The sequence below is a fragment of the Cardiocondyla obscurior genome, linkage group LG08 (genome assembly GCF_019399895.1).
Source record: "Cardiocondyla obscurior isolate alpha-2009 linkage group LG08, Cobs3.1, whole genome shotgun sequence".
NCBI classification, from domain to species: domain Eukaryota; kingdom Metazoa; phylum Arthropoda; class Insecta; order Hymenoptera; family Formicidae; genus Cardiocondyla; species Cardiocondyla obscurior.
This window is the reverse complement of record NC_091871.1, coordinates 2,273,171-2,294,476: the sequence shown is the minus strand read 5'-3', so window position 1 is coordinate 2,294,476 and position 21,306 is coordinate 2,273,171. Positions and strand designations below refer to the sequence as shown.

The 21,306-nt window shown below is 40.7% G+C and overlaps 4 protein-coding genes across 12 annotated transcripts in view; 2 read left to right on the top strand and 2 right to left on the bottom strand.

Annotated features, from left to right (window-relative positions):
- LOC139104893 (SLIT-ROBO Rho GTPase-activating protein 1) overlaps positions 1-8,224 on the top strand; it is a 48,929-nt gene extending 40,705 nt beyond the window's left edge. For all 4 annotated transcript variants that reach the window (XM_070660649.1, XM_070660650.1, XM_070660653.1 and 1 more), the window contains 8 exons: positions 31-252; positions 530-805; positions 1,117-1,712; positions 1,787-2,008; positions 2,106-2,176; positions 2,259-2,439; positions 2,523-2,802; positions 5,042-8,224. In XM_070660649.1, coding sequence (XP_070516750.1) covers positions 31-252; positions 530-805; positions 1,117-1,712; positions 1,787-2,008; positions 2,106-2,176; positions 2,259-2,439; positions 2,523-2,802; positions 5,042-6,307 — 3,114 coding nt within the window. In that variant the 3' untranslated portion in view covers positions 6,308-8,224. The remainder of the gene's footprint in view (positions 1-30; positions 253-529; positions 806-1,116; positions 1,713-1,786; positions 2,009-2,105; positions 2,177-2,258; positions 2,440-2,522; positions 2,803-5,041) is intronic.
- Positions 8,225-8,756: 532 nt separating this feature from the next.
- On the bottom strand, positions 8,757-10,968 carry Dtwd2 (DTW domain containing 2). 2 transcript variants are annotated; one of them, XR_011546098.1, is made up of 6 exons: positions 10,438-10,968; positions 10,121-10,282; positions 9,852-10,032; positions 9,588-9,790; positions 9,261-9,479; positions 8,757-9,101 (listed from the first exon to the last, which is right to left on the bottom strand). XR_011546098.1 is itself a non-coding variant. In XM_070660663.1 (5 exons), exons 1-5 carry the CDS (start codon positions 10,521-10,523, stop codon positions 9,350-9,352), a joined length of 762 nt encoding a protein of 253 aa, XP_070516764.1. In that variant the 5' UTR covers positions 10,524-10,967; the 3' UTR covers positions 9,215-9,349. The 2 variants fall into 2 exon arrangements, 1 of the variants encoding a protein (XP_070516764.1); XM_070660663.1 differs by lacking the exon at positions 8,757-9,101 and having other exon boundaries at positions 9,215-9,479; positions 10,438-10,967.
- A 371-nt stretch (positions 10,969-11,339) lies between these two features.
- LOC139104895 (protein starmaker) lies at positions 11,340-16,044 on the top strand. 2 transcript variants are annotated; one of them, XM_070660656.1, is made up of 8 exons: positions 11,340-11,567; positions 12,204-12,278; positions 12,346-12,552; positions 12,704-12,862; positions 12,934-13,083; positions 13,163-13,259; positions 13,362-13,580; positions 13,649-16,044. In XM_070660656.1, the coding sequence occupies exons 2-8, from the start codon at positions 12,204-12,206 to the stop codon at positions 14,887-14,889; spliced, it is 2,148 nt and encodes a 715-aa protein (XP_070516757.1). In that variant the 5' UTR covers positions 11,340-11,567; the 3' UTR covers positions 14,890-16,044. The 2 variants fall into 2 exon arrangements, with proteins under 2 accessions (XP_070516757.1, XP_070516756.1); XM_070660655.1 differs by having other exon boundaries at positions 11,341-11,698.
- Positions 16,045-16,046: 2 nt separating this feature from the next.
- Vgat (vesicular GABA transporter) lies at positions 16,047-21,262 on the bottom strand. 4 transcript variants are annotated; one of them, XM_070660659.1, is made up of 4 exons: positions 20,662-21,262; positions 19,995-20,462; positions 19,788-19,920; positions 16,047-19,618 (listed from the first exon to the last, which is right to left on the bottom strand). In XM_070660659.1, the coding sequence occupies exons 2-4, from the start codon at positions 20,288-20,290 to the stop codon at positions 18,434-18,436; spliced, it is 1,614 nt and encodes a 537-aa protein (XP_070516760.1). In that variant the 5' UTR covers positions 20,291-20,462; positions 20,662-21,262; the 3' UTR covers positions 16,047-18,433. The 4 variants fall into 4 exon arrangements, with proteins under 4 accessions (XP_070516760.1, XP_070516761.1, XP_070516762.1 ...); XM_070660660.1 differs by having other exon boundaries at positions 19,995-20,347; XM_070660661.1 differs by having other exon boundaries at positions 19,995-20,309.
- Positions 21,263-21,306: the final 44 nt, after the last annotated feature.

Sequence of the window (21,306 nt, the reverse complement as noted above, 5' to 3'; positions counted from 1 at the left end):
TTAATTGTGCATTAATTTCTACTCTCACAGTGCATGGACTTTGGATTTCACAATTGCATCTCAAGGGCACTGCTGATGCACTGTAGTGCGGAGGAGGGTAGACAGCGTTCCTTGCAATCTGGCGCCGAACAATTAGCTGCGTGCGTCGGTGCACTCGACTCTCGGGCAGATAAGCAGAGATTCCTGGAGTCTCATCACGCGGCCTTCATGATTCCGAAGAAGTTTGAGTTCCAAGGACAGCGTGGAGATGAGGTACGAGAAAGAGAGTGCAATAATTACTTCGGACTTTGCTAACTTCTCAACTTCTCTTCATCATCCTTTAATTAAACGGCAGTATAAATTAATAAATTACGATACTTTTATTTGTGACATTATTTTAATAAATTGGTGTAATTAATAATATAAAAGCCGTATAAAAATATACGACAGTATAAATTTTGAAAAATGTGAGCGTTTTAATTTTTATCGAGACTCCGTTGTAATAATTTATTGTTGCTGAAACTCGCCACTATGTTTTTTCGTTCGATAGACACCCGAACCTGAACTACAGAAGATGCTGCATTCGGAGATGGAACAACGACTGCAGCAGCTGCAGCAAAGGGTGACATCGCTACGAACCGAATCGGAGGAAGTGTGGAAGACTTTGGAGACGGCGGAGGCAAGTTTGCTTGAGATGTTGACCGCCAAAGATTACGATTGTTCGAGATATTTCGGCGAGAATGCCGTACCTACGTCTAGACCACCGGAGACACTACAGATCAAGTTGCGAGCTGATAGACAGGAGACTGAAGAATTCTACCTCACGGTAAATTTTACAAGATCGTTCTGTCTCGCTTTCCCCACGGAGAATGAAAGAGACATGATCGCGCGGTGGATTATTGATCGTCGCATTAGCTCTCAAAGGAAGCGCGTGAACAAGTAGAAAATAACCGATAGAAGCACATTTAACACTTATTTTATTAAGAAAAAAAATTCTTTTTTGCTATTCTTTTCATATTAAATTTTTTTTTTTTAAGTAGAAATAGCAATTTACTCTCGGATAAAGTTTAACAATTATACAAATTTCAATATGAAAATAATGCGACTTATAAACTTACATTACATTGATATTTGTAGAAATTCAGGGAGTATCTTCTCGGAACGTCGAGAATAGCCAGGTTAGATGCGAAACAGGAGTATATCCGACAAAGCCTGTTGGATGGTTCGAACGCTAGCCCGAATCCTTCAATTTCTGCGACGAAGCAGAAGCAAGCCCGCCGCAAACGGATCGGTCGTCTACAAATGAATGGTCAACCAAAGTTGTTCGGTGGCTCGCTTGAAGAATATTTAGAGACCACAAATCAGGAGATACCACTGATTATGAAAAGCTGCATCCGCGTGATCAATCTGTATGGTTTGCACCATCAAGGTATCTTTCGTGTATCAGGCTCGCAGGTAGAGATTAACAACTTTCGCGAGTGGTTTGAGCGTGGCGAGGATCCACTCGCGGATGTCACTGATGCTTCGGACATTAACAGCGTCGCTGGAGTGTTGAAACTTTATCTAAGAGAACTGCGCGAGCCCCTCTTTCCTATCATTTATTTCGAACATCTGATGGAGTTGGCGCAGCTCGAATCGAAGCAAGACTTTGTGAACAAGATGAAGGAAATGATAGCGAGTTTACCGCGGCCGGTTGTAATTGTCATGCGATATCTTTTTGCTTTCCTCAACCAGTGAGTATTGTTCTCGAAAAAATTCTTGTATAATCGTTAACTAAATTTTCATAATCTTATCTATATTTAAACAGCCTGTCGGAATTTTCGGACGAGAACATGATGGATCCGTACAACTTGGCCATTTGTTTCGGCCCGACCTTAGTGCCTGTTCCGGAAGACAAGGATCAAGTTCAATATCAGAATCAGGTCAACGAGCTTATAAAGAACATTATCACGTTTTGTGAAGAAATTTTCCCAGAGGATATTGGAGGCACTCAGTACGAAAAGTACATCAGCAGGGAACCCGACGATGTGTAAGTAAAAATAAATTAATATATTTATTACAAATATTTTCTTCGAGAGACTTCTTAATTATTTTTTTCCTATATAACTGACGTAATTAATAATTAGGGATGTTGGTGATTCGCCGACGGAGCAAGTTCAGGAAGACATGGACTCGGAAGTTTATCCATCTGAAGACGGTAATACAATTTTTCTTTTTTAATATTTGACATAAATTAAAAAGTATTTTTATAAAATATAATCTGTTTTTCCATCCATTAGAATCGGAGAATCTCGAAGCTACGGCGCAATTTGACTTTAACGCGAGATCTGAAAGAGAGCTCAGCTTCAAGAAAGGTGACACTTTGACGTTATATACACAAGTCAGCAACGATTGGTGGCGAGGCGCTCTAGCTGGCAGAGAGGGATTGATTCCTGATAAATATATTATGCTCAAGATAAAGTTAGTATTAATATTTTAATTGCAATCTGTTATTTTAATCAGCTTCTAATTGTCTTGTCGACACTTGTATTTTTTTTTTTCAGGGATGAAGAGCGTGAAAAGGAACTTTTAAAATCATCCAGTGAGGAATCTATGCGCAGAAGAGCGTCCAGCTCGGCAGATAGTATGCTGTCGAGCAACAACTCGCCATTGATGGGTCCATCGGCGAATCCGAGCACCTGGTCGTCTGGCGCGGCGTCAGATATGTCTTCCGCCACGACGAACATAATAACGGACAATAGTAACGCCAGCGGTATTATCGCGTCCGTAGTGACGAATGTGCCCTGCATCTCGTCGTCGGCGCAGCCGATCATCAGTCGAGAGGTATTGGAAACCACCGTTTAGTAGTTGATCTGATTAATCTGTGCTCGATTCTTCTCCTATTCGTGTTCGTCTTCGCTTTTTGGCGTATATTGTCACACTGCTGCATACCGACGCACCGACTAGCAGATTTTTATCGTCTCCGTATTCTCCATGACGCACACTCAGGTGCATGGTAGCTCGAGCTGTAACATACCTTTTACTTCGTTTCTTTGTTATGTTCTCGAGTGAATAAAATCGCGTCTGAATTGCACAACGTAGATTGGCGACACGAAATTTTTCTTGCCTTCGCACTGCACCTGCATATCGGGTTCCAAGCATCGCTTCGTCGTGTGATTTACGCGATTCTTTCGCGGTCAAGTGCAAAGTTGTTTTTTTTTCTTTTCTTTATGAAAATGTTTTATGAAAAAAAAGACGGATTTTAATAACCGCAAAATATTTCGCGGTATTGTTCACTGTCGTGATTCCAAAGAGTAACAAGTGTCGATTAACTTCGCGGACAGAATTGATGACTTAGTGACGCATAATCCAGAGAGACGACGAGACGTGGGAAAGGCACTTACTTTACGTGAGAAAGATTTTTTTTTTTAAGTTAATTTGAAAGATTATTTTAAGTTAATTTAAATTCGTAACAGCACACGAGTACTTTTATAGGATTTTATACGAGTTTGTACGATATATCTGTAAATAAAACATAAATATACATGTCTATTTTGTGCTCTGCATGTGGCCTTATGGTTGTTCTTGTCTTGTGCGCCGCCTATGTCCTTCGTTGCATCGTTTATATTGTGTACGTATGCGTGTTTCCATTTATTTCTTAAACGTATTATTTTTTTCTTTTTTATTAACAATTGTTTTAACGGTTGGGATGGTTGATGTTTTTCCAGATATACGTTTAGTCTCTTGGCCCTTTAGTTGGCGAGAATAGCCATGCCGTTTCGCGCCGCACACATACGCAGAGCGAAACGCGGACTAAAAACTGTTCGATAAAACTGGCCGCCAGTGTTGTTTAGTTGTGTGATTAAGCTATTTTTATCATTTGTCGTGCTGTGTCGCAGAGATCGCGAGATTGAGATTTCGGCGATAAAGTGTGTTCGAGCTTTCTTTCTTTTTTTTTTTTTTTTTTTTTTTTATATATATATATATTGTTTTTTCCCTCTTGCCGATTCTGTGAGACTTTTTTCGTAGAGCGAATTCTTCCTCTTCGGTCTGTAGATGAGATCAGAAGGAATGCCGTTCGCGTGGGGGGCCTGCTTGTCTCCAGCGGATATCCTTTCGGCTTTGGAGGTGAGTAAAGAGGGTAATCTCACCCATTGCAATAGCTTTATATAGCCACTATTAATCCCCAGGGCAATAAAATGAAACGAGAGGTAAACTAATTCATCGCTTATTACGCCGTCTATTACGTGCGTTTGCTTACGTGTATGTCTCAGTTTTACGAGCAGTTTTTAATCCTTCAAGTGGTATTATTTTATGTTGTGTGTACTTCCCTCAGTTTGTGCGTCGATTTGCATGCGAGCAACCCTGCAAATATCTCGAAATTCCGTAGTTTTATTGACCATTATATATTCCATTCTGTGTCAAGAATATATACGAAGTATCTTGATTAATATAATATATATTTCGACTGTTGGATAGAAAGCTCACGGGATTTATTAATGTACTACACAGAATCAGCACCCCTTTTATCCGGTATTTATATACACACACCACGTTGTCGTTATATCGTGCAGTTGTAAATTTATTCACAAACTTACTTCACTCGTCCCAAACTCCATCTACACACGTTGTTACTTGGAACATTATATCTGTAGGGTTTCCTACTGCCATTGGATGATCTTTTCAAAGTCTTCTTTACCAAAATTTATTCTTTATATTTTTCTAACTTAAACTGTGCGATTAGCAATTTGATTTAGTCAAAGTTTATTAAAAAATAATATATTCCAGTAGACTGCTTATTTTATTTATGATAGTACAATCGAAAGCACATCCATCGGTGGCGAGACTCCCTGTACAGAAGAGAAAAAAAAAAAAAACGTGATTCGATAATAACTCGACAATAATTCGTATCTCATTACAGCGCGCACGATCGCTGATAGGTCAAGACGACGTAATATCTGCGTATTCCCCGCAATAGTAAACGAGACCCGTCTGTCGGCTTCACTCAGGCAACACACATTCATTTAGCTCCCTGCGCGTGTGCTTCAAGTCTCGCTACGATTGTTCCCGTGACTGTTTGCAGGCTGATACGATGACTCCGTCGAGGCCAGCCAGGTCGTCCACGCCGACGGAAAATGAGAAGCATTCGGAGCAACATGGACAGAGCAACGTGGACGGTCTTCTCCAAGTTTCCCTGGAAAATAATGTCGATTGCATCGACAGCGGTGTTGCAAATTCTGCTCAGCAGCAACGAACCGGCGGCGGCAACGATGAGGTAGCGAGCGAGGACGTGGGCAACGGCGTAACGTCAGCAACATTGTCATCGCTGGATGGAATCGTGGCGAAGCGCGGCGCCAGCCGAAAGCAGCATCACTGGAAGTCGCAGAGCATCGGCGAGACCATGATGACGCAACAACATCAGCAGCTACAGCTCTCGCATGCAAACTCCTTGCCGGCTTCGACAACGACGATCGCTACGATAACGAGTGCGGCGACGACAACGACGACAACGATCGTAACACCAGACGATGAGCCGCAGGAGCAACAAACGACGACGACGACGACGACGAACTTTTCAGCGAATCGCGAACTTTGGCAGCGCCGAGCCACGTCGCAGACTCAGCCGTCTCTCAAGTCGTCGTCCTATTCCCGCACGTCTCAGGAATTCCGCGAGATGCGGCAAAAGCACACGCCTGACCTGGTGATGGATCTGCCGCTGTCAGCGCAGGACCCGGTCGGGAAGAAGTCCGCGTCGTCCAGCAGTCTGAGCAGCTCGGACGAGGAAACGATGATACCGTCTTTACTGGTGCCGCAGCAGCAAGCCCCTCCTTCGCGAGCGGAGGCTGCCACGTCGCCGACCGGCGGCCCGGAATCGCCGGACATGAGCACCGCCGCCGAGCGCTTCGCCAAGCAGAATCAGTGCACCCTGAAAAAGAACACGAAAACCGGGAATTCGGAGAACGCCCCAACTGCCGGAAGTAACAAATTGAAGCGGATCGAGACAGCGGAGCACGACGGAACGGGCATCGTCGTGGTCGACGCGGAGAACGACGAGATCGTCCGGTCGGCCAGCTCGAATCAGATCGCCGACGGCGGGGGAGGCGGAGGCAGCGGTGGAATGCCGCTCAGGTCACCCTTGCCGCCGCGCTCCACCCCCAAGATCGTCGCCAAATTCGCCGACATGCATCTGACCGGCGGCAGCCAGGTGGTTTCGTCGTTCAAGCCGCAGGTCAAAGTCAAACCGACGATCCTGCGTAAACCGGTGCTGCCGTTCCCGCATCCGCATATGAGCCCCGAGCTCGCGCGCAAGATCGAGAAGCAAGCGCAGAGCACGGAGCAGGCCAACTAGGTTGCCATATGATCGTCAGAGCAGAGCCGAAGAGGCTCGCGTTTATCGCGCTTAACACCTCGGTAACTCCCGGTGATACCGTTCCTCCGGCGTAACCTCCTGAGTCACCGATGAGTGATATCCAGGACCAGATCGATCGGCGATATCAGGACGCGTCTTAAAATGATACGTGAGCATATCTTCCCGGTCCATGCGTCGTTCCTGAATGACGTTACTTGACAATAACCGTTCTCTCTCTTGCGAAACTGCACGTGGGAGACGCGAATCATTAGAGGTAGACGCGGTAAAGTAAAACAAGAAAGACAAACGGATTGCCGGATCGTCGCCGAAGTGTTAAGTCGACCGTGCCACGTGAGCTTTCGAGATTTCACCGTCTCGAGGCGAGCGTAGATTTAGAACGATATACGAAAGCGCGACCACTCATCGACCAGTTACTCCGCCCAGTCGCGAGGACTTCTACCGTATTAATTATCGTGTCCGGGAAGAAAGGAAAGCCGCCGCGGGATAGCGACGGTGGTCGCACCGCACGCGTTGACGTTTGTTCAAGTAGCACATAGCAAAACCACGACGCTATCTTCGCGAAGGCGAGTTTATTTTTTCTACAGATGTTTTCCATTTTCGCATAATTTTTTTACCAAATAATCCGCGCGAAGCGATGTTTCTAGTCATCGAGCGAAGATAAGAATAAGAGAGAAAAAAAAAAAAAAAAAAAAAGAGCGAAAGAGAAAGATCAGTTATGTGAGCAAGAATGTAAGAGTGTGAGAGTGTGAGAGTGAGTGCGAAAGCGCAAGAGAGAAAGAGAGACGTTAGCATCGAAGAACGTGACATTTGTAACGTTGGACGACGTTGGTACAATTTATTTTTTATCGCGTGCCCAATGTATACGCCAGTGATGGATTTTCCTGCTACTATCACTATATTCTTGACGAGCAACATCGCGATCTGCGACGAGCGCGTTTGATGGTTCCTTTTTGCACGAGCGAGTGTCGGTATGAGTTTAAAGCGGAAAAGGGGAGGAAATAAGTAGAGCGAAGGTATGAAGGAGGAGGAAAGAGCACGCTGTTTCCCTACAACTTTCTCGTCGCCCAAGGCAACTTCCTGGTCGTGAATCCAGGTTTGTGTCTCGCGTTATAGAGCGGAAGTGAGAGAGAGTGAAAGAGATCACTCGTGGTTCTGCGAGCCCCGCGACTTTATCGTTAGATTTAACGTAATAGGGTACGTTACACTACTATGTATACCGCGTGCCGATCTTAATTATAGGTACTAACTAATCCAAGCAGCGATGTTCGATATATTCGAGATAAAGACAGAGAGAAAAGGGGCAAGGAGGATTTAGCTAAGTGATTACGATGACCACGACGCGAGTAGCTGTCGGCTGACGCACTGTCTCGAGCCGTCGCTTATTACATTTCCGGTACCAATAAAGAAGAAAAAAACAAAAATAATGAAGTAGAGAATGGAAGAGCTAATGAAAGCAGAAGACAGCACACCCTCCGCAACTCACCTCGATGTTATTCCCGCATCGCCACCCTTTGTAATCGATTAAAGGGGGGGAAAAAAAAAAACTTGTACTCGTGATTTAACGATTATCGTATGCACGTACGTTAACATGCGAAAAAAAAATGTATACCGTATAAGCGCGTATTCGCAAGAAAATCCGTTCACTCGACGGAACTCGCGTGTCGCGAATCGACGGCGAGTTCCAGGAGTCGCGTGTTTAAACCACGCTCCCTCACTTTATGTGTGTATCAACTAAATGTTTAGCACGCGTTAAGCGGTTCTGACGTTGCCAGTGTTATTGTGATCTTATCACCGATATCTATATCTTTCATCACTTTTAACAGACTCGAAATCAACGCTCTTAACAAATTTTTCTCCGATTTACTGCCTTAATAATTAGATTTTTTTTTTTTTCAACTGAATACGAAATATTCGCGATTCACTCGAAGTCTTAAAGCGAACAATCGTAATTTATTATTCACGAAGAGTTTTAATTTTGAATGTGGCGTGTCTGGAATATCTCGGCTGTGAGAAAATTGATCTCCAGTTTAACAGAGTAAATCTGTCGATGGGATTAAAATTAGCACGTTGACAAGCTATACGTCGAATAGTACGAACACGAAAAAAACTCCGAGATACGATAGCACTGTCTGACGTGAGGATTGTTTAAGATTGCAGGCGCTATACCCATTGCACCTATGAAATACCAAAGCGAAAAAAAAAAAAAAAATACGCCCCCCTCGTCCACGTTGACCTGTACAATAGTTTTCGTAATTATCGATCTTTGTAATCGGTTTTTCAGACGTTGCCCCGTCGTTTTCTTCGTTTCGTTTTTTTTTCTTTTTTTTTTTTCCTTTTTTAATCTTCTTACGTCTACAGACTGCGTATTTTTGTATTTAAGTAATCTATCCGGATTTTTTTTTTTTTTTTACACGGCGCCAACCATGCGCTGGACGATAACGATTTTTAAACGAATCCGTAACGTAATTTAATACACATGTAATTTAGTGTAGCCACATCTTATCGGTGAACGATCCGAGAGGAGCGTAATAGCTTAATCGATAATCTCTCCCATTAAGGCTAATGACATATGGATATCGTAATAAACGAACTTACAGGCTATACTATATTATATCATGAGCGAGGCTTATTTGTCTGACTGCGTCGGCAGATTCCACCCGCATCCATCCCGATTTTTGCGTCCTGATGTTTTCCAGCAGCTCGATGGAGCTTCGTTCGGCACCCTTCGCGTTCTTTTATCAAGAACCAGAATCTCATTTTATTCTTTATATCACTGGAATGTAAAATATATACATATATATGTTTTAATTACAGATTAAATATTATTTATTTGCTTGTTAATGTACTTTTTAATAACAAGAGATAAATAATAGAGAAATATCAATGTCGTTGTAAATAGAAAATTTATTGAAACTCTCATGTGCTAACTTACATAATTCTTTTTCATTATCACATCAACGTGTTTTATATAAAGTTTATGAAATATATTTATATTTTATTTAATTTCTAAATATCTTGATATTACGAGGTATTATCTGGTAATATACGTAATTGTTTAGCAAGTCTTTTGCCAATTAATTTAGGATAAGCCTTTTGCTTAATAAGAAACTCTTTGCTCTGATGTGTTACTGCACCATTTTCTAATTGAAATCTAAAAGAAGAAATACGATTCAAACTTTTCTTGTATAATTTATGTATAATTAAAAAAAAAAAAAATTACACTTGTAATAGCCAATTAAAAAAAAATGTATATACGTGCCTACATAAATAATGAAGTGGACCTAGCATTTTCTCTCTTAGTTCAGGATCACCTTCCAAAATTGACAGTGCACTCGCACCTGTTTCCAAAGTTGAAAGGCAGCCTTCTGTTGGCTGTGTTCTGATCACATATTCACTAGTGGGTACACCGATCAGCTTACATGCTCGTAAAAAATACAAAGCTGGACTAGAGTGATATATTGCCTGCAAAATCAAGGTAAATATGAAAACTCTATATTAAATGTATTAAAAAAAATATTTGTACTTTTGCTTGTGGCCATGTTCCATCCAGCAGAACCAAGTTATATGCTTTTTGTTCATTAATCCCAACAGGGTCCAGGGTGTCTAGTGCAACAGCACCAGGTGACGGATATAGCAAAATAGTATTCTTATCATTTAATATCTCCTCCAGACCTTCATGTTTAGGTAATGGAAACTTTTTTCCTCTTTAAAAAAATAAATAAAATTAATTTTACATCTCATTAAAAAAATTCGTGATAGATGGTTAAGCTAGGACAATTAAATTTAATTTACCTAAAGATTAGGCATTTTCCCGATTCTAGTGCCAATGCAAGCATTGGCACTGTACGTAAGCAGCGTTTGGCCTCTGCCGGATGTTGCAGAATTATTAACCTGCATGTCGGATTAAGACGCTGCTTCGGCAAGCCTGGACACCAGCACACTTGAATTGGTCTCCTGTAAAAGCAATATTTCTTAAATTTGCATCTTAATCTAATCGGCTTCTATTTTTTTTTATTTTTACAGTAAAAAGAAAAAGGAAAAACCAGCAGCAAAAGATATGATTTGGAGCTCAAAAGATACAAATTTTTACGAGATCTCTTGACACTTGCCTGCATTTTTGACACTTGTTTCTTGACTCCGGAGGATCGGCAGGAATGCTCGCAAGCTCACTCCATACGTTATCCTCGCTCGTCATGATACGCGAATCATGAAAATTAAGGATTATCTAACAACTTGTATATATAAAACGTCAGCCAACGTCAGCCGACGCGATCAGAGCGGCACGGGACGCGTCAAGTTTCGCGATCGTGGACTGCTGTCGTACCATTTATAACGATAAAACCGAGTAAATGATATCGACTCGAATCGAACATAGAGCACGTGTACGAGAAAAAACAGCGGCAGTGCGCATCGGCAGAAGTTGAAGGAACACGGCGAGAAGTTATGCGTGTTGAAGGTTAAATTTCTCCTTTTTTCATTTTCGAGGTAAACTATTACGCGTTATTAAACATTTGTCTGATTGGTGACTGATGTGTATTCAGCATTTACAGCGACAGTCGCAGTACCAAAGACAGTACAGTGCAGAGAACCCAACGCGGCTTTCACGCGTACAGATACTGAGGCTCGTCCGTGTGAAGCCAGCGCTTCGGCTGCCGTCGGATAGAAGAAAAGGCCAGAGCTATACATTGTCTGTCCTATTCTTTCGCGGTGTCGCCGGCATTTGTCGCAGATCCGCGAAGACTTCTCTTGCTCCGAATATTTTATAATTTAATGCCTGACTTATCGTTGAGTCGTACTACTTACACCTTAAAAATGTCTGACCATACACAGTTTGGTAACTCTGACTTCGTACTATTTAAAAAATTTTTAAGTACATGTATAGGCTCTGGCCTTTTCTTCTATCCGACGGCAGCCGAAGCGCTGACTTCACACGAACGAGCCTCTGTATCTATACGCGTGGAAGCCGCGATTCCGAGTTGGGTTCTCTGGTACAGTGGACATAACCGAATACGCGTAAGCTCAACGTTACCAGTGGTTGGTTAGGACCAGCTGGGACGCAACGAAACGCGTTGACAGACAGAGCGGACCGAGCTCGGAATTGCGGTTGTGTGCGTGCTCCCGTGTAATCGTGTATGACATAAGCGTCGCGTGTGATGTTCTGACGCCCCAGTGCCCCCAGTGCCCTCAGCCTCGGCATCGTTCGGTCCAGCGACGCGCTCCTGCAACGCATCCAATCACCGTACGTTGTTATCAATTGCGGCGAAGTGGCGTGTTGCAGCCAGCAGCAGTCTCGCCTAGACGAGGCTTATCTCGTCGCATCACCCTCGCGCCGTCGGGCTGATCGAATTGGCTGCGGACATCGGCGGCAAGGTGACTCCGATTCACATTGCTTCGCGGTTAGAATTTCGAGGAGCGAGAAACCTGATCCCGACGGCATCGGTCGTATACCGTCGCCTGTATCTGCGTGTCGTCGGTCCGACGGGGGCCGGACTGAGTCAGTCCGACTGACGGAACCGCGACCTGAATTCTCGCGGGCTCACCATCTCGTCGGGCGAGTCGGTTACGGGGAATCGGCGATTTTTATGCGTTCTACCAAGTGAGAGCTTGCACGGTTATCCTCTTTAGGAGTGGGTCGGTTATTTAGAGGACGCGGAACTTGGAAGTGACATTCCTCTTGCGGGGACGTGACACGAATGACGCGTGGTATAGCGCTACTTGGTCATCCTATTAAAGCACTCGAAGAATATATACCGCACGTTCGAATGCGTTTACTGTAATAGTTCTATAGCGGTCTTAACGGGAGGAAGATAGGTCCAGAGATTTATATATTTTTCATTTATTGATATTCTAATCATTTTTCTTTTCTAAATTGCAGATGGCAGAAAGTGCGCTCGAGGAGAAAATCAACAAGATAAGGCAACAGAATGAAGAAATTAGAAGAAGGCATGAGGTAAAAGATCGAGTAGCTTGATGGATAATTTATCCTGTATGAAAAATTAATGAACTTAATTTTGTAGGAAGTGGAGGAGGATAAGAAAAATGCAGCCAAACTGAATGCACTGGTACAAATGGTACCGTCTACAGACTGGCCAGAGAGAAAAGAGCCACCAGAATTTTCTAATCCTCCTAGGACAAACAACAAATCAAAACCTGCCAAGGAACACCATGAGCATTCTCAACAATACCAGTCCTCGAGTAATGAGGGACGAAAAGTGTTTGCTCAGGTACAAAGCTAGTAAAAGGAACAAGATTTTGATATTATTATTTTTTTTTTTATTTAATTTAGTAAAACAATTTCCATTTAAAACCCCAACAGCTTTTTAAAACTTTAAACGAAACTTTGCATCGTCTCTAATTTTTTTCTTTTTTTTTTAGGGACAAGGGCCTCCACCTGATCCTAAATATAATTTTCTTGCTGATGCCGAAAGAGAAGAAGGAGAAAGAGAAAATATAAAAGATACCTCAAACAGAGGGCAAAAATACTCCAGGGGTATGTTCAGGAAAAAATCTGGAGCAAAAGATGGCATGCAACGAGTATGTAACGTTTAAAACAAAATAAAAATATGCTTAGATGCATTATTTTTAATGGTCTACTTCTTGAAAAGGATTATAGAACAAACAGAGGCTCACACAGGGATGATCATCAGCCAGAATACGACGCCTGGCGAGCTGAAAGAAATCGTATCGATGAGGATCGCATTAGCAGGCAGAGAACTGCAGAGGGTAATTGGCGTAGAGAATGGGATAATGATAAGGTGAGAACTGCGAAAAAGAAAAAAAATTGTACATTACCGCTATGTAGATACGATATATTACATATAGATGCAATTGCAGGCACACATTGTAGACGAAGTGACGAGATCGGAAGGTAAATTAGGTGATTACGTAAAAAAGGACTATAAAGATTTTGATAGAAGATATCACGTTAATGGTGAGAACCAATAAGTATTCATTATACAACCAAGAATGTAAATCACGTGAAACTTTAAATTTACGTTTTTATTCTATATATGGATATAATTGCTTTCTACAGGAAATGATTATGCAAGCCATAATCGCGGCGGTCATCGTTCCTATCGCGGAAATTCGAGACATTTTCATAACAATTATGAAAATTCTTCCAATTCGTATTATCAAGATGGGCATAATAAAAATCTTTCTGATAAGAGAACTGTAATTGCTACTGATAAAAGCATAAAAGTTACGCTAAATCAAGGAAATATGTCAAAAGGCCCAGTGATGAGTGTCAAAGGTATATTAAAAGTGACGTTTAAAAATATAAAAAGTATTTAAAATAATTTTTTAATGTTACCGTTTCAGTAAATTCGCCAAGTATTGCTGGAACAGGACGAGTCGGGCCGCGACAAAGAAGCCGTATAACATACAGCAGTCATGCAGATGTTGAAACTTCTCTCGATACTGAATCCTTTTCACGTTCTAAGTCATATGAAGATAAAACTAAAAATGTTTATCAAGAGAATCTGCACAAATCTTCTAATTCACGAAAGTCGCAGCTTCCACCGAAGAAAAAAGACTTCAGCAATAAATCTCCTTTCTTTCGTAAGAAAGAGATGATTAAACAGGAAGATGAAAGCTCGAAGTATCACGAAATAGAATCATCACAAAAAGAATACGAAGAGTCACAACAAATTCAGTCTAAAGTTGAAAAACCCGAAGAGGATGTTACAATAAAATCATTACAAGATGATAAAATTGTGACTGCGAACGAGAATGAAAGCAATATAATTTCTTCTGAAGAATCTAATACGAGTAATATTGAAGTTACAGATAAGAATGATCAAAATTTAAATTTACATATGAATGAGAAAAGTGAGATTGATGCAGCTAAAAAAAATGAGCTTGATTTAAATTTATCAGTATCTGAAATTAATACAGAGATTGAAACGTGTAAAAAAACAGAACAGCCAGGGGATAAATTGGATGAATCGCTAAACGTTCAGGCAGTTGTAACAATAGAATGTGAAACTGCTGCAACAAAATTAACTGAATCGACAGTAAAACTTGATAATGATGAAAATGTGACTAAATACGTTGAACAATCGTCATGTGATACTGATAAAAAAATTTGTATTGAGGAAACTGTAATGGAAAATAAAAATTATAATTCCGAGCGAACTGAAAAAATCTTAAGCGATAACTGTGATAATAAACAAACTAAAGATGCGAGCGAGCCCGAAAATGATATTGACCACGACACTAAAATCTCTCCAAATGAAGAAGAAAAAGAAAAAGAGGATAACGATGTCATGGCTTCATCTTTAACTAATATACATTATATAACGGAACAAAATAATGAACTAAAAAACGAAGATGAAGTCTTAGAAAAGAAAGAAAATTTGGCTGTAGAAACTAAAACTGCTATCACAATTGAAAAAAGTAACACTAGTGATATACAGGATGTGACAGAATGTATTAATGAAACTGAAGAACACACAGTTAACAATGAAAGAGAAATTAACGTTGAAAATAACATTGATAAGATAGAATCTCTAAAAGAGGATTTACATTTAGATAAAGAAAAGGCAGCTATCAGTGATTAAAACTAAATAATGAAAAAAGGAAGTGCGAAGTAAAAATGTACGAAATGTTACGAAGTAACTGTAAGTTACCGATAGATAACGTGTGATAGGAGACAAAGCTTTTATAAATATTTGTTGAAATGCGTGATATATATTTCAAAAGTTAATTTTTATGGCAATATACGAGTTGAGAAATTCAAGTTATTCGAATAGTTCCCAACGAATTCTTATTTTTGGAACAAGCATTCGAAAATGTTACGTGGATGACTGCAAGTTTACTGAGTGATAATACATCGCAGTTTTTATTTTGTTTCAGAATTTTATATATATACACACATTCATATATATATATTGTTATATTATGTGTTTAATTTTATTTCTTTGATTTTCTTAATGCTCTTCTTTTATTGCTTTAAGTAGAAATGCTTATAATAATAGAAAAACAACTAGGTAACAGTTACTGTTAATGATATTTCTGGATTTTTATATAAAATGTAACAAGAAAAATTCACTCCTGTTTCAGTGACAATCAAAAAATATTTTAGCACATGCAATAAAAAATACGAGACGTTTAAAATTAACAAATTAAATTTAACGATAATTGTATTAGAGCAAAAGTAACTTTTACCAATCAACAATGTTATTTAAATTTATAGTTTTATATATATATGTGTATTTATTTAAATGCTGTATTACTTTTTTGTTTCTTTCGTTGCTTATATGATTCGTTGACAGGCTATCGTATTAGATTAACTAAATAACTCCTGGAGGCTCATATGACTGAAAATCATATCTGAATTGATCGAGTTAAACTTCTTCGAAGAAATAAAATCATATAGAATATACGCACATATTCGATTAATTTTTTATACTTCGTGTATCATATTAGAGATAGTAATTAGGCTCATCGAAAATTATGATAATGCATATAAGTGAGAACTTTAGATCTTCTTAAGAGCACTTTCGAATTTAATTCTGTTGTTCAATATATACATATTTTAAATATTTATTTATAGGAAACAAACGTTGCCATATATTCGCAATACTTTAAAACTTTAAGCCTCCATAATTCTGTTACTTTCAGTCATAGCATTTCTGAGATTATTCTAATGTGAAAAATAGTAATAAAGCATTGTTAATAAATCTAATTATATATTGACTAATGTCCGCTGTAAATATCCGCTCGATTTATCCTTTATTTTCTTTCCTACAGAAATATATGCACTTGAATAAATAAGAAAAATTTGAAACGGATTTGAATTCCGTGTTGAAGACGAATCTTGCAAGTGTAATTCTTTTAAAGAAATAACAAACAAACAAAAATTAATTACCGGGTGAAGTGTGAGTGAAGTATACGCTTGTAAAATTTCGTTAATATATTATCACTTCTCGTACGGATAATGTATTTTCATATTTTTCATAACGGAGGCCACTTTACATCATTTTATAACGTTAATAGGTATATTCTGCCTACACAACACCGATGAGGTTTGCTCTTCTTGAAACACTGCCAAATATGAATATTTTTGTAAAAGCGCTTTAGAAGCCTATACTTACTTGCTTTTGTTCACATTAAAACATCAGTTCTCAAAGAATCTCATCGTGATTAGTTTAATTGTAACAACTATTTCTTTGGATTTTTACAGTCGACTTTACGTTGCAGCATTTTAATTGTTCGTCAGGCTAATAAGAAAAAAATCTGGAAAAATATTTAGGGAGATTCGTTTTGCGACATATCAAAAAGAAAAATTAATTTTCATAGAACGAATTATTGTCGACCTATCGTCGTTCGATAATCACGAAGAGAATATACCAGCACAATTCCCATTCAATCACTTTTGATAATTATTGTTGATACAAAGGAGATGATTCCTCGTTAACGATCTAATTTGATTTCGTGAAGCATGACTTTACTTACATTATGTGTCATTGATATATTCATTGATATGAAACATCAATTATGCACGATCGTAGCTTACGATTTAACTCTTAAGATCTACAACTCTCAACGCTTAATATCATTCGACAAAGACCTTTTCTTAATAAATAGTAATACATCATTATCATATAGCGATATTGATATTATTTTTTATCAATATTATCATTCTGGAAGACATTATAGGAAGACTCGTTTCATGATTAACGCGTTTTTAAGTTAGTCTGCGAATTTTCCATGACCGCAGAATGCTCGTATGACTGTGAGAGAGAAATAAAATTAAGGGATCTATAAATCTCGAAGGAATTTTTTAAAAAACTTATTTTTAAAGGGCAGATTATATATTTAAAAGATCGTGAAATGAATTAAAAACCTAAAAAAAATTTGCGGAAAATCAAGCGTTCGTTAAAAACAGAAATTAAAGAATCGGAAAATTTTATAAATTAACATTTATAGAATTGTATCTTGTTTAAAGTAGCTTCTCGAGCCACTTCAGCATTCTGCAGTTTCACGGAACGACTACATTGTCTATACTCCTTAAACTAAAGATCTATACGATCTTGGAAGACGTTGGATTATACACCTAATTGTACTTGGTTGTACATAACTGTTTGCGCATCGTTTTGTGTCCCGTTTATACGGCGACGGGACCGCACGGCGGGCTATCCCAAAAGTTATTTGGCAGATTCGTCACCAGCTAACGACTATCACTAACATAGCATGACAAAATCATCCGTACGTCCCGTCGTCGCGCTTCACAATCCGACGCGTCGCATAAAAATTATACACGGGTATATAACTCCGCAGCGATACAATTATAAAATCCAATAAAATTGTAACAGTAGTCAACTACTAGTTAGGTTGCGCTCTGTTTGCTACTGCATCGTGGAAGACGTCGTTATTTCCTGTTTTATTGTCACGTTTAATGCACGTTTGATCTCTTGTTTTTATTATCTAAAAGTTCCCCGATGTACAAACGTAAATCGGAGATTGGAAGACTGACGATTGAATTATAAATTCGCAATCCATGGTCGAAACGATTTGAAACGTGCTATTGTAAAAGCATATAGATTGCACGATTTTTACGCGAGTGGACAGACGCTTTTACACTTAATTAAATATTGTTTTAAAAACGTATAATCACACGGTTCGTTAAAATAATAGACGTTAAACAGATATATGATTAAAGGAAATAACATTACATACAATATAAAATTCTCACGCTAATTAATCGGTCTCGAACACATAAAATATTTAATTCTCGATTCTCTAACATGTTTCAAATTTAAACAATTTTAATAAATAATTTTATAAAAGTTTATAAATTACTATTTTATTAAAAAAAATTTTGCAACGACTTAAATATTTTTCCAATTTGATATCAGTACACTATATATAGAAAAAGCTTTATTGATCATCGAAATATTAGTGAGAAAAATTTCTACCTTTTTCATGTTATTTCTTTTCTTGTTTTAAATTTAACTTGTCTTCCGTATGCATTAGCAATTATTGCATGAATACCGAGCAACGTGTTAAAATCGAGAGTCAAATATTTCGGCGGTCCAAGAGCGCAATACCATTTTGGTGCAAGAGAAGAACAAAACGGCATGATAATTGGCTTGAGATCGCTCAGAAGGGTAGGCCGATCTCGAAGGCATCGATCAACGCAGAGCCGGAGTCGTAGACCCCTATTACGCCGAAGAGAACACCGAGGAAGATGACGAAGCAATCGTAGGCGACAGCGCTCCACTCCATTGAGTTTCTCTTCAATTTCAGATGGAAATAGCAAGGCCAGATAAATGAAAGCATGGTGCCAGTAAAAGAGCCGATGAAACCCATCAGTATGCTGAAGTGTGGTATGAAGACAGCCATCAAAATGGTAAACACGATCACGCCAACTTTCCAGGCCAGACCCCAGACTTTGAGCTCGCGATCCACCGTCCAGATGGTAGGGAAAAGCGTCTTCGGTCGACCGCGAAAGAAGGCGCGCTCGAGAAGTTCACAAGCCGCGTAATATGGCAATGGGTACGACAGCACCGCTTTGACGACCAGGCATAGGTTCACCAGGCCTTTAAAGCCAGCGGAATGCAGGTTATTCGTGATTACCTGCTGCGTATCGTTTTGAAAAGTCAGGAAGCAAATCCAGCCGAAAAGCGACTTAAACGCGGCCGCGGCGATGTGGCTCCAGTTCAGCATCCAGTCGAACTTGGAGCGATCAATCAGATTACCCTCGAGGGTCGGCAAAAAAATCTGCGACGTATAGCTGAAGACAATTACGCCGAGCGAGATCGGGAAGTTTTTTATGTCGATCGTCCACTTCACCTTCGACCAGCCCCAGTCACCAATCTCCAGGATACAGTAACCGATGATGATCGCGTTGATGAAGAGGTGAGACATCGTGCACCAGAAACTCAATACGGAGACGTGATGTAAGGACTTGAGAAAGCCGAGCGGTAGCAGGAATATGCCGACTAGCATCATCCAGCTCCGAGTGTCAATTGCGCCCTCGGGAAAAGTACCGATCATCAAGTCACCGCATACGACCACATACAGAATGCAGGTCATCAGCAGTTCGATGATCTGGGCGAGGTTGACGGCGCGGGCGCCCCACCTCGGCCCGAAGCACTCCTTGGCGATGGCCACGTACGAGTCTCGTACGCGTACACGTTGACCCGTCACCGTGTCCAACTCGTACAGGCACTCGACTAGAATCTTGCCGGTGTAACAGCAGATATGTGCGATACCAACCATCGCAGCGATCGCCCAATAACCGCCACGTAGAACAGCGAACGGCAGAGAGACGATAAACATTCCCTGGGACATTCGAGAAAGCGAGTGTAATAATTTCCTTGTGTCGCGACATTCATAATTAAATATTACAATGAAATAATTTTTATAAGTTTCAGCCTTCGAACAAAGTACTACATTGAAATAACGACACTTAAGACTGCCAGCAACTTAGCCGTATTAATTCCTGCGGTACCTGAATTGCATTTGTAACGTTCCAAGCGGCTTGCCATTCGTTGATCTTGACTCCCTGCCCGCCGAACTCTCCACCACCCTCGTCGTACTCGCTGAACTCGCCACTGCTCACGCTTCCGGTTCTAACTTTATCTCTAAAATCATCGATTAATCAATTAAATTTGTTTCAGAAGGAATTAATTCGAACATTAATTCGAAAACAGCTTACCCGCTTCTCTGATAGCTAAAGGAATCCTCGGCGATTCCTACGTTGTTTTGATCTCGATACGCTTGATCCCCGTTCATGGTCATCATCTCGGTGTTGTCCTGGCCCTCGTCGAAGGACTTAAACTGGCCCTGAGCGGGCCGGCCTTGAGGATGACCCTGACCCATGCCGCCGGTGCCACCGCTGCGAATCAGTTCCATGCACGGGCTGTTCTCCGGCCATACGGCCTTCAAGGTCTCCCAAGCGACGTTCACCGTTGCCTCGAAGGAAGGTATGTAAAATCCACGGAAATTCGCCATTTCTTCTTATCTGTTGCTTCTACGGCGATATGTTTTAATTCCTTATAGACGTTAGTCCTGAACACGTAAACCGGATACAATGACTGCAGAAGGTAGTGAAGAATAGCGTATTTTCCAGCGATGTAAATGGAGTGTCGAGCATTATTTCGGCTATCCAAATTTAAGTCCGTGTCTTGCAGATGTGTTGCAAATAGAGAGAATATGCAAGTGGTGAGAAAAATGTGTATAAATTAGTAACAAAGATAAGGTAGATAGAGACGTATAAAGGGCATGTATTTGTAGAGTAGTCTCTCGATTGTGCATAGATCCCAGAATTGTTAATGTCTCAGATTAGTTTTTATTAACGTCACCGATGGTACATTCATGCTTACCAAATAGGCGAATTCGACGCCCGCTCCGGATGTTCCTCCGGGTGGTCCTCGTTTCCTGATCTTCCTGACGATCGAGCCTCGCGTAACGTGAAAACGACTAAACTAAAAACGGCCGCGACCCCGGTCGAAAGCGAGGCTTCATGGAGACGTAAGGAGGAGAGCTAGAAGGTGGAGAGAAGTCGAGAAATGACGGCGCGCGCGAGATTATTTAACTGTCCGTTTTGCGGAATCGCATGATGACGATGAATGATGATGCCGATAACGATGTTGACTCGATCTACACCGCGGCTTGCGAGGCCAAAATCGCGGCGAACCCGTCGATCCGCGACATCGACCAGCGGCGGGGACACGGCGGCGTTTAAGGGATCGGGAGATCGCGGGGTAATATGGCCAGCCTCCCCCGATTGCGCAGGATTCGATCGATGCTCCACGAAAGAGAGAGACGTGGCGTCATCTCGCGCGCGCCTCTCATCGTTTCCGCGCACTCTTCCTAAAACGAGGGGGGATGACACCCACGATTATTTAAGTCATGAAAATGCGGATGATCGCGCGAGTCGCGCGCGGTTCTAAATTAATCGCATCAGCTTTCCCTTTTTCAGATAAAAATAAAATAAAGAGAAAAAAATTAATACGACCCTCCCTCCC

Excerpts from the sequence above, each read along its gene's own strand:
- Vgat (XM_070660658.1), bottom strand. The coding sequence starts at position 20,290 with ATGGCGAATTTCCGTGGATTTTACATACCTTCCTTCGAGGCAACGGTG. Across the intron at positions 19,921-19,994 it reads TTTAGCTATCAGAGAAGCGG|AGATAAAGTTAGAACCGGAA; the intron begins GTAAGCTGTTTT and ends CGATGATTTTAG. Across the intron at positions 19,619-19,787 it reads ACGTTACAAATGCAATTCAG|GGAATGTTTATCGTCTCTCT; the intron begins GTACCGCAGGAA and ends CGAATGTCCCAG.
- LOC139104895 (XM_070660656.1), top strand. The coding sequence starts at position 12,204 with ATGGCAGAAAGTGCGCTCGAGGAGAAAATCAACAAGATAAGGCAACAG. Across the intron at positions 12,553-12,703 it reads GACGAAAAGTGTTTGCTCAG|GGACAAGGGCCTCCACCTGA; the intron begins GTACAAAGCTAG and ends TTTTTTTTTTAG. Across the intron at positions 13,084-13,162 it reads GAGAATGGGATAATGATAAG|GCACACATTGTAGACGAAGT; the intron begins GTGAGAACTGCG and ends ATGCAATTGCAG.
- Dtwd2 (XM_070660663.1), bottom strand. The coding sequence starts at position 10,523 with ATGACGAGCGAGGATAACGTATGGAGTGAGCTTGCGAGCATTCCTGCC. Across the intron at positions 10,033-10,120 it reads GGAAAATGCCTAATCTTTAG|AGGAAAAAAGTTTCCATTAC; the intron begins GTAAATTAAATT and ends ATTTTTTTAAAG. Across the intron at positions 9,791-9,851 it reads GAACATGGCCACAAGCAAAA|GCAATATATCACTCTAGTCC; the intron begins GTACAAATATTT and ends TTGATTTTGCAG.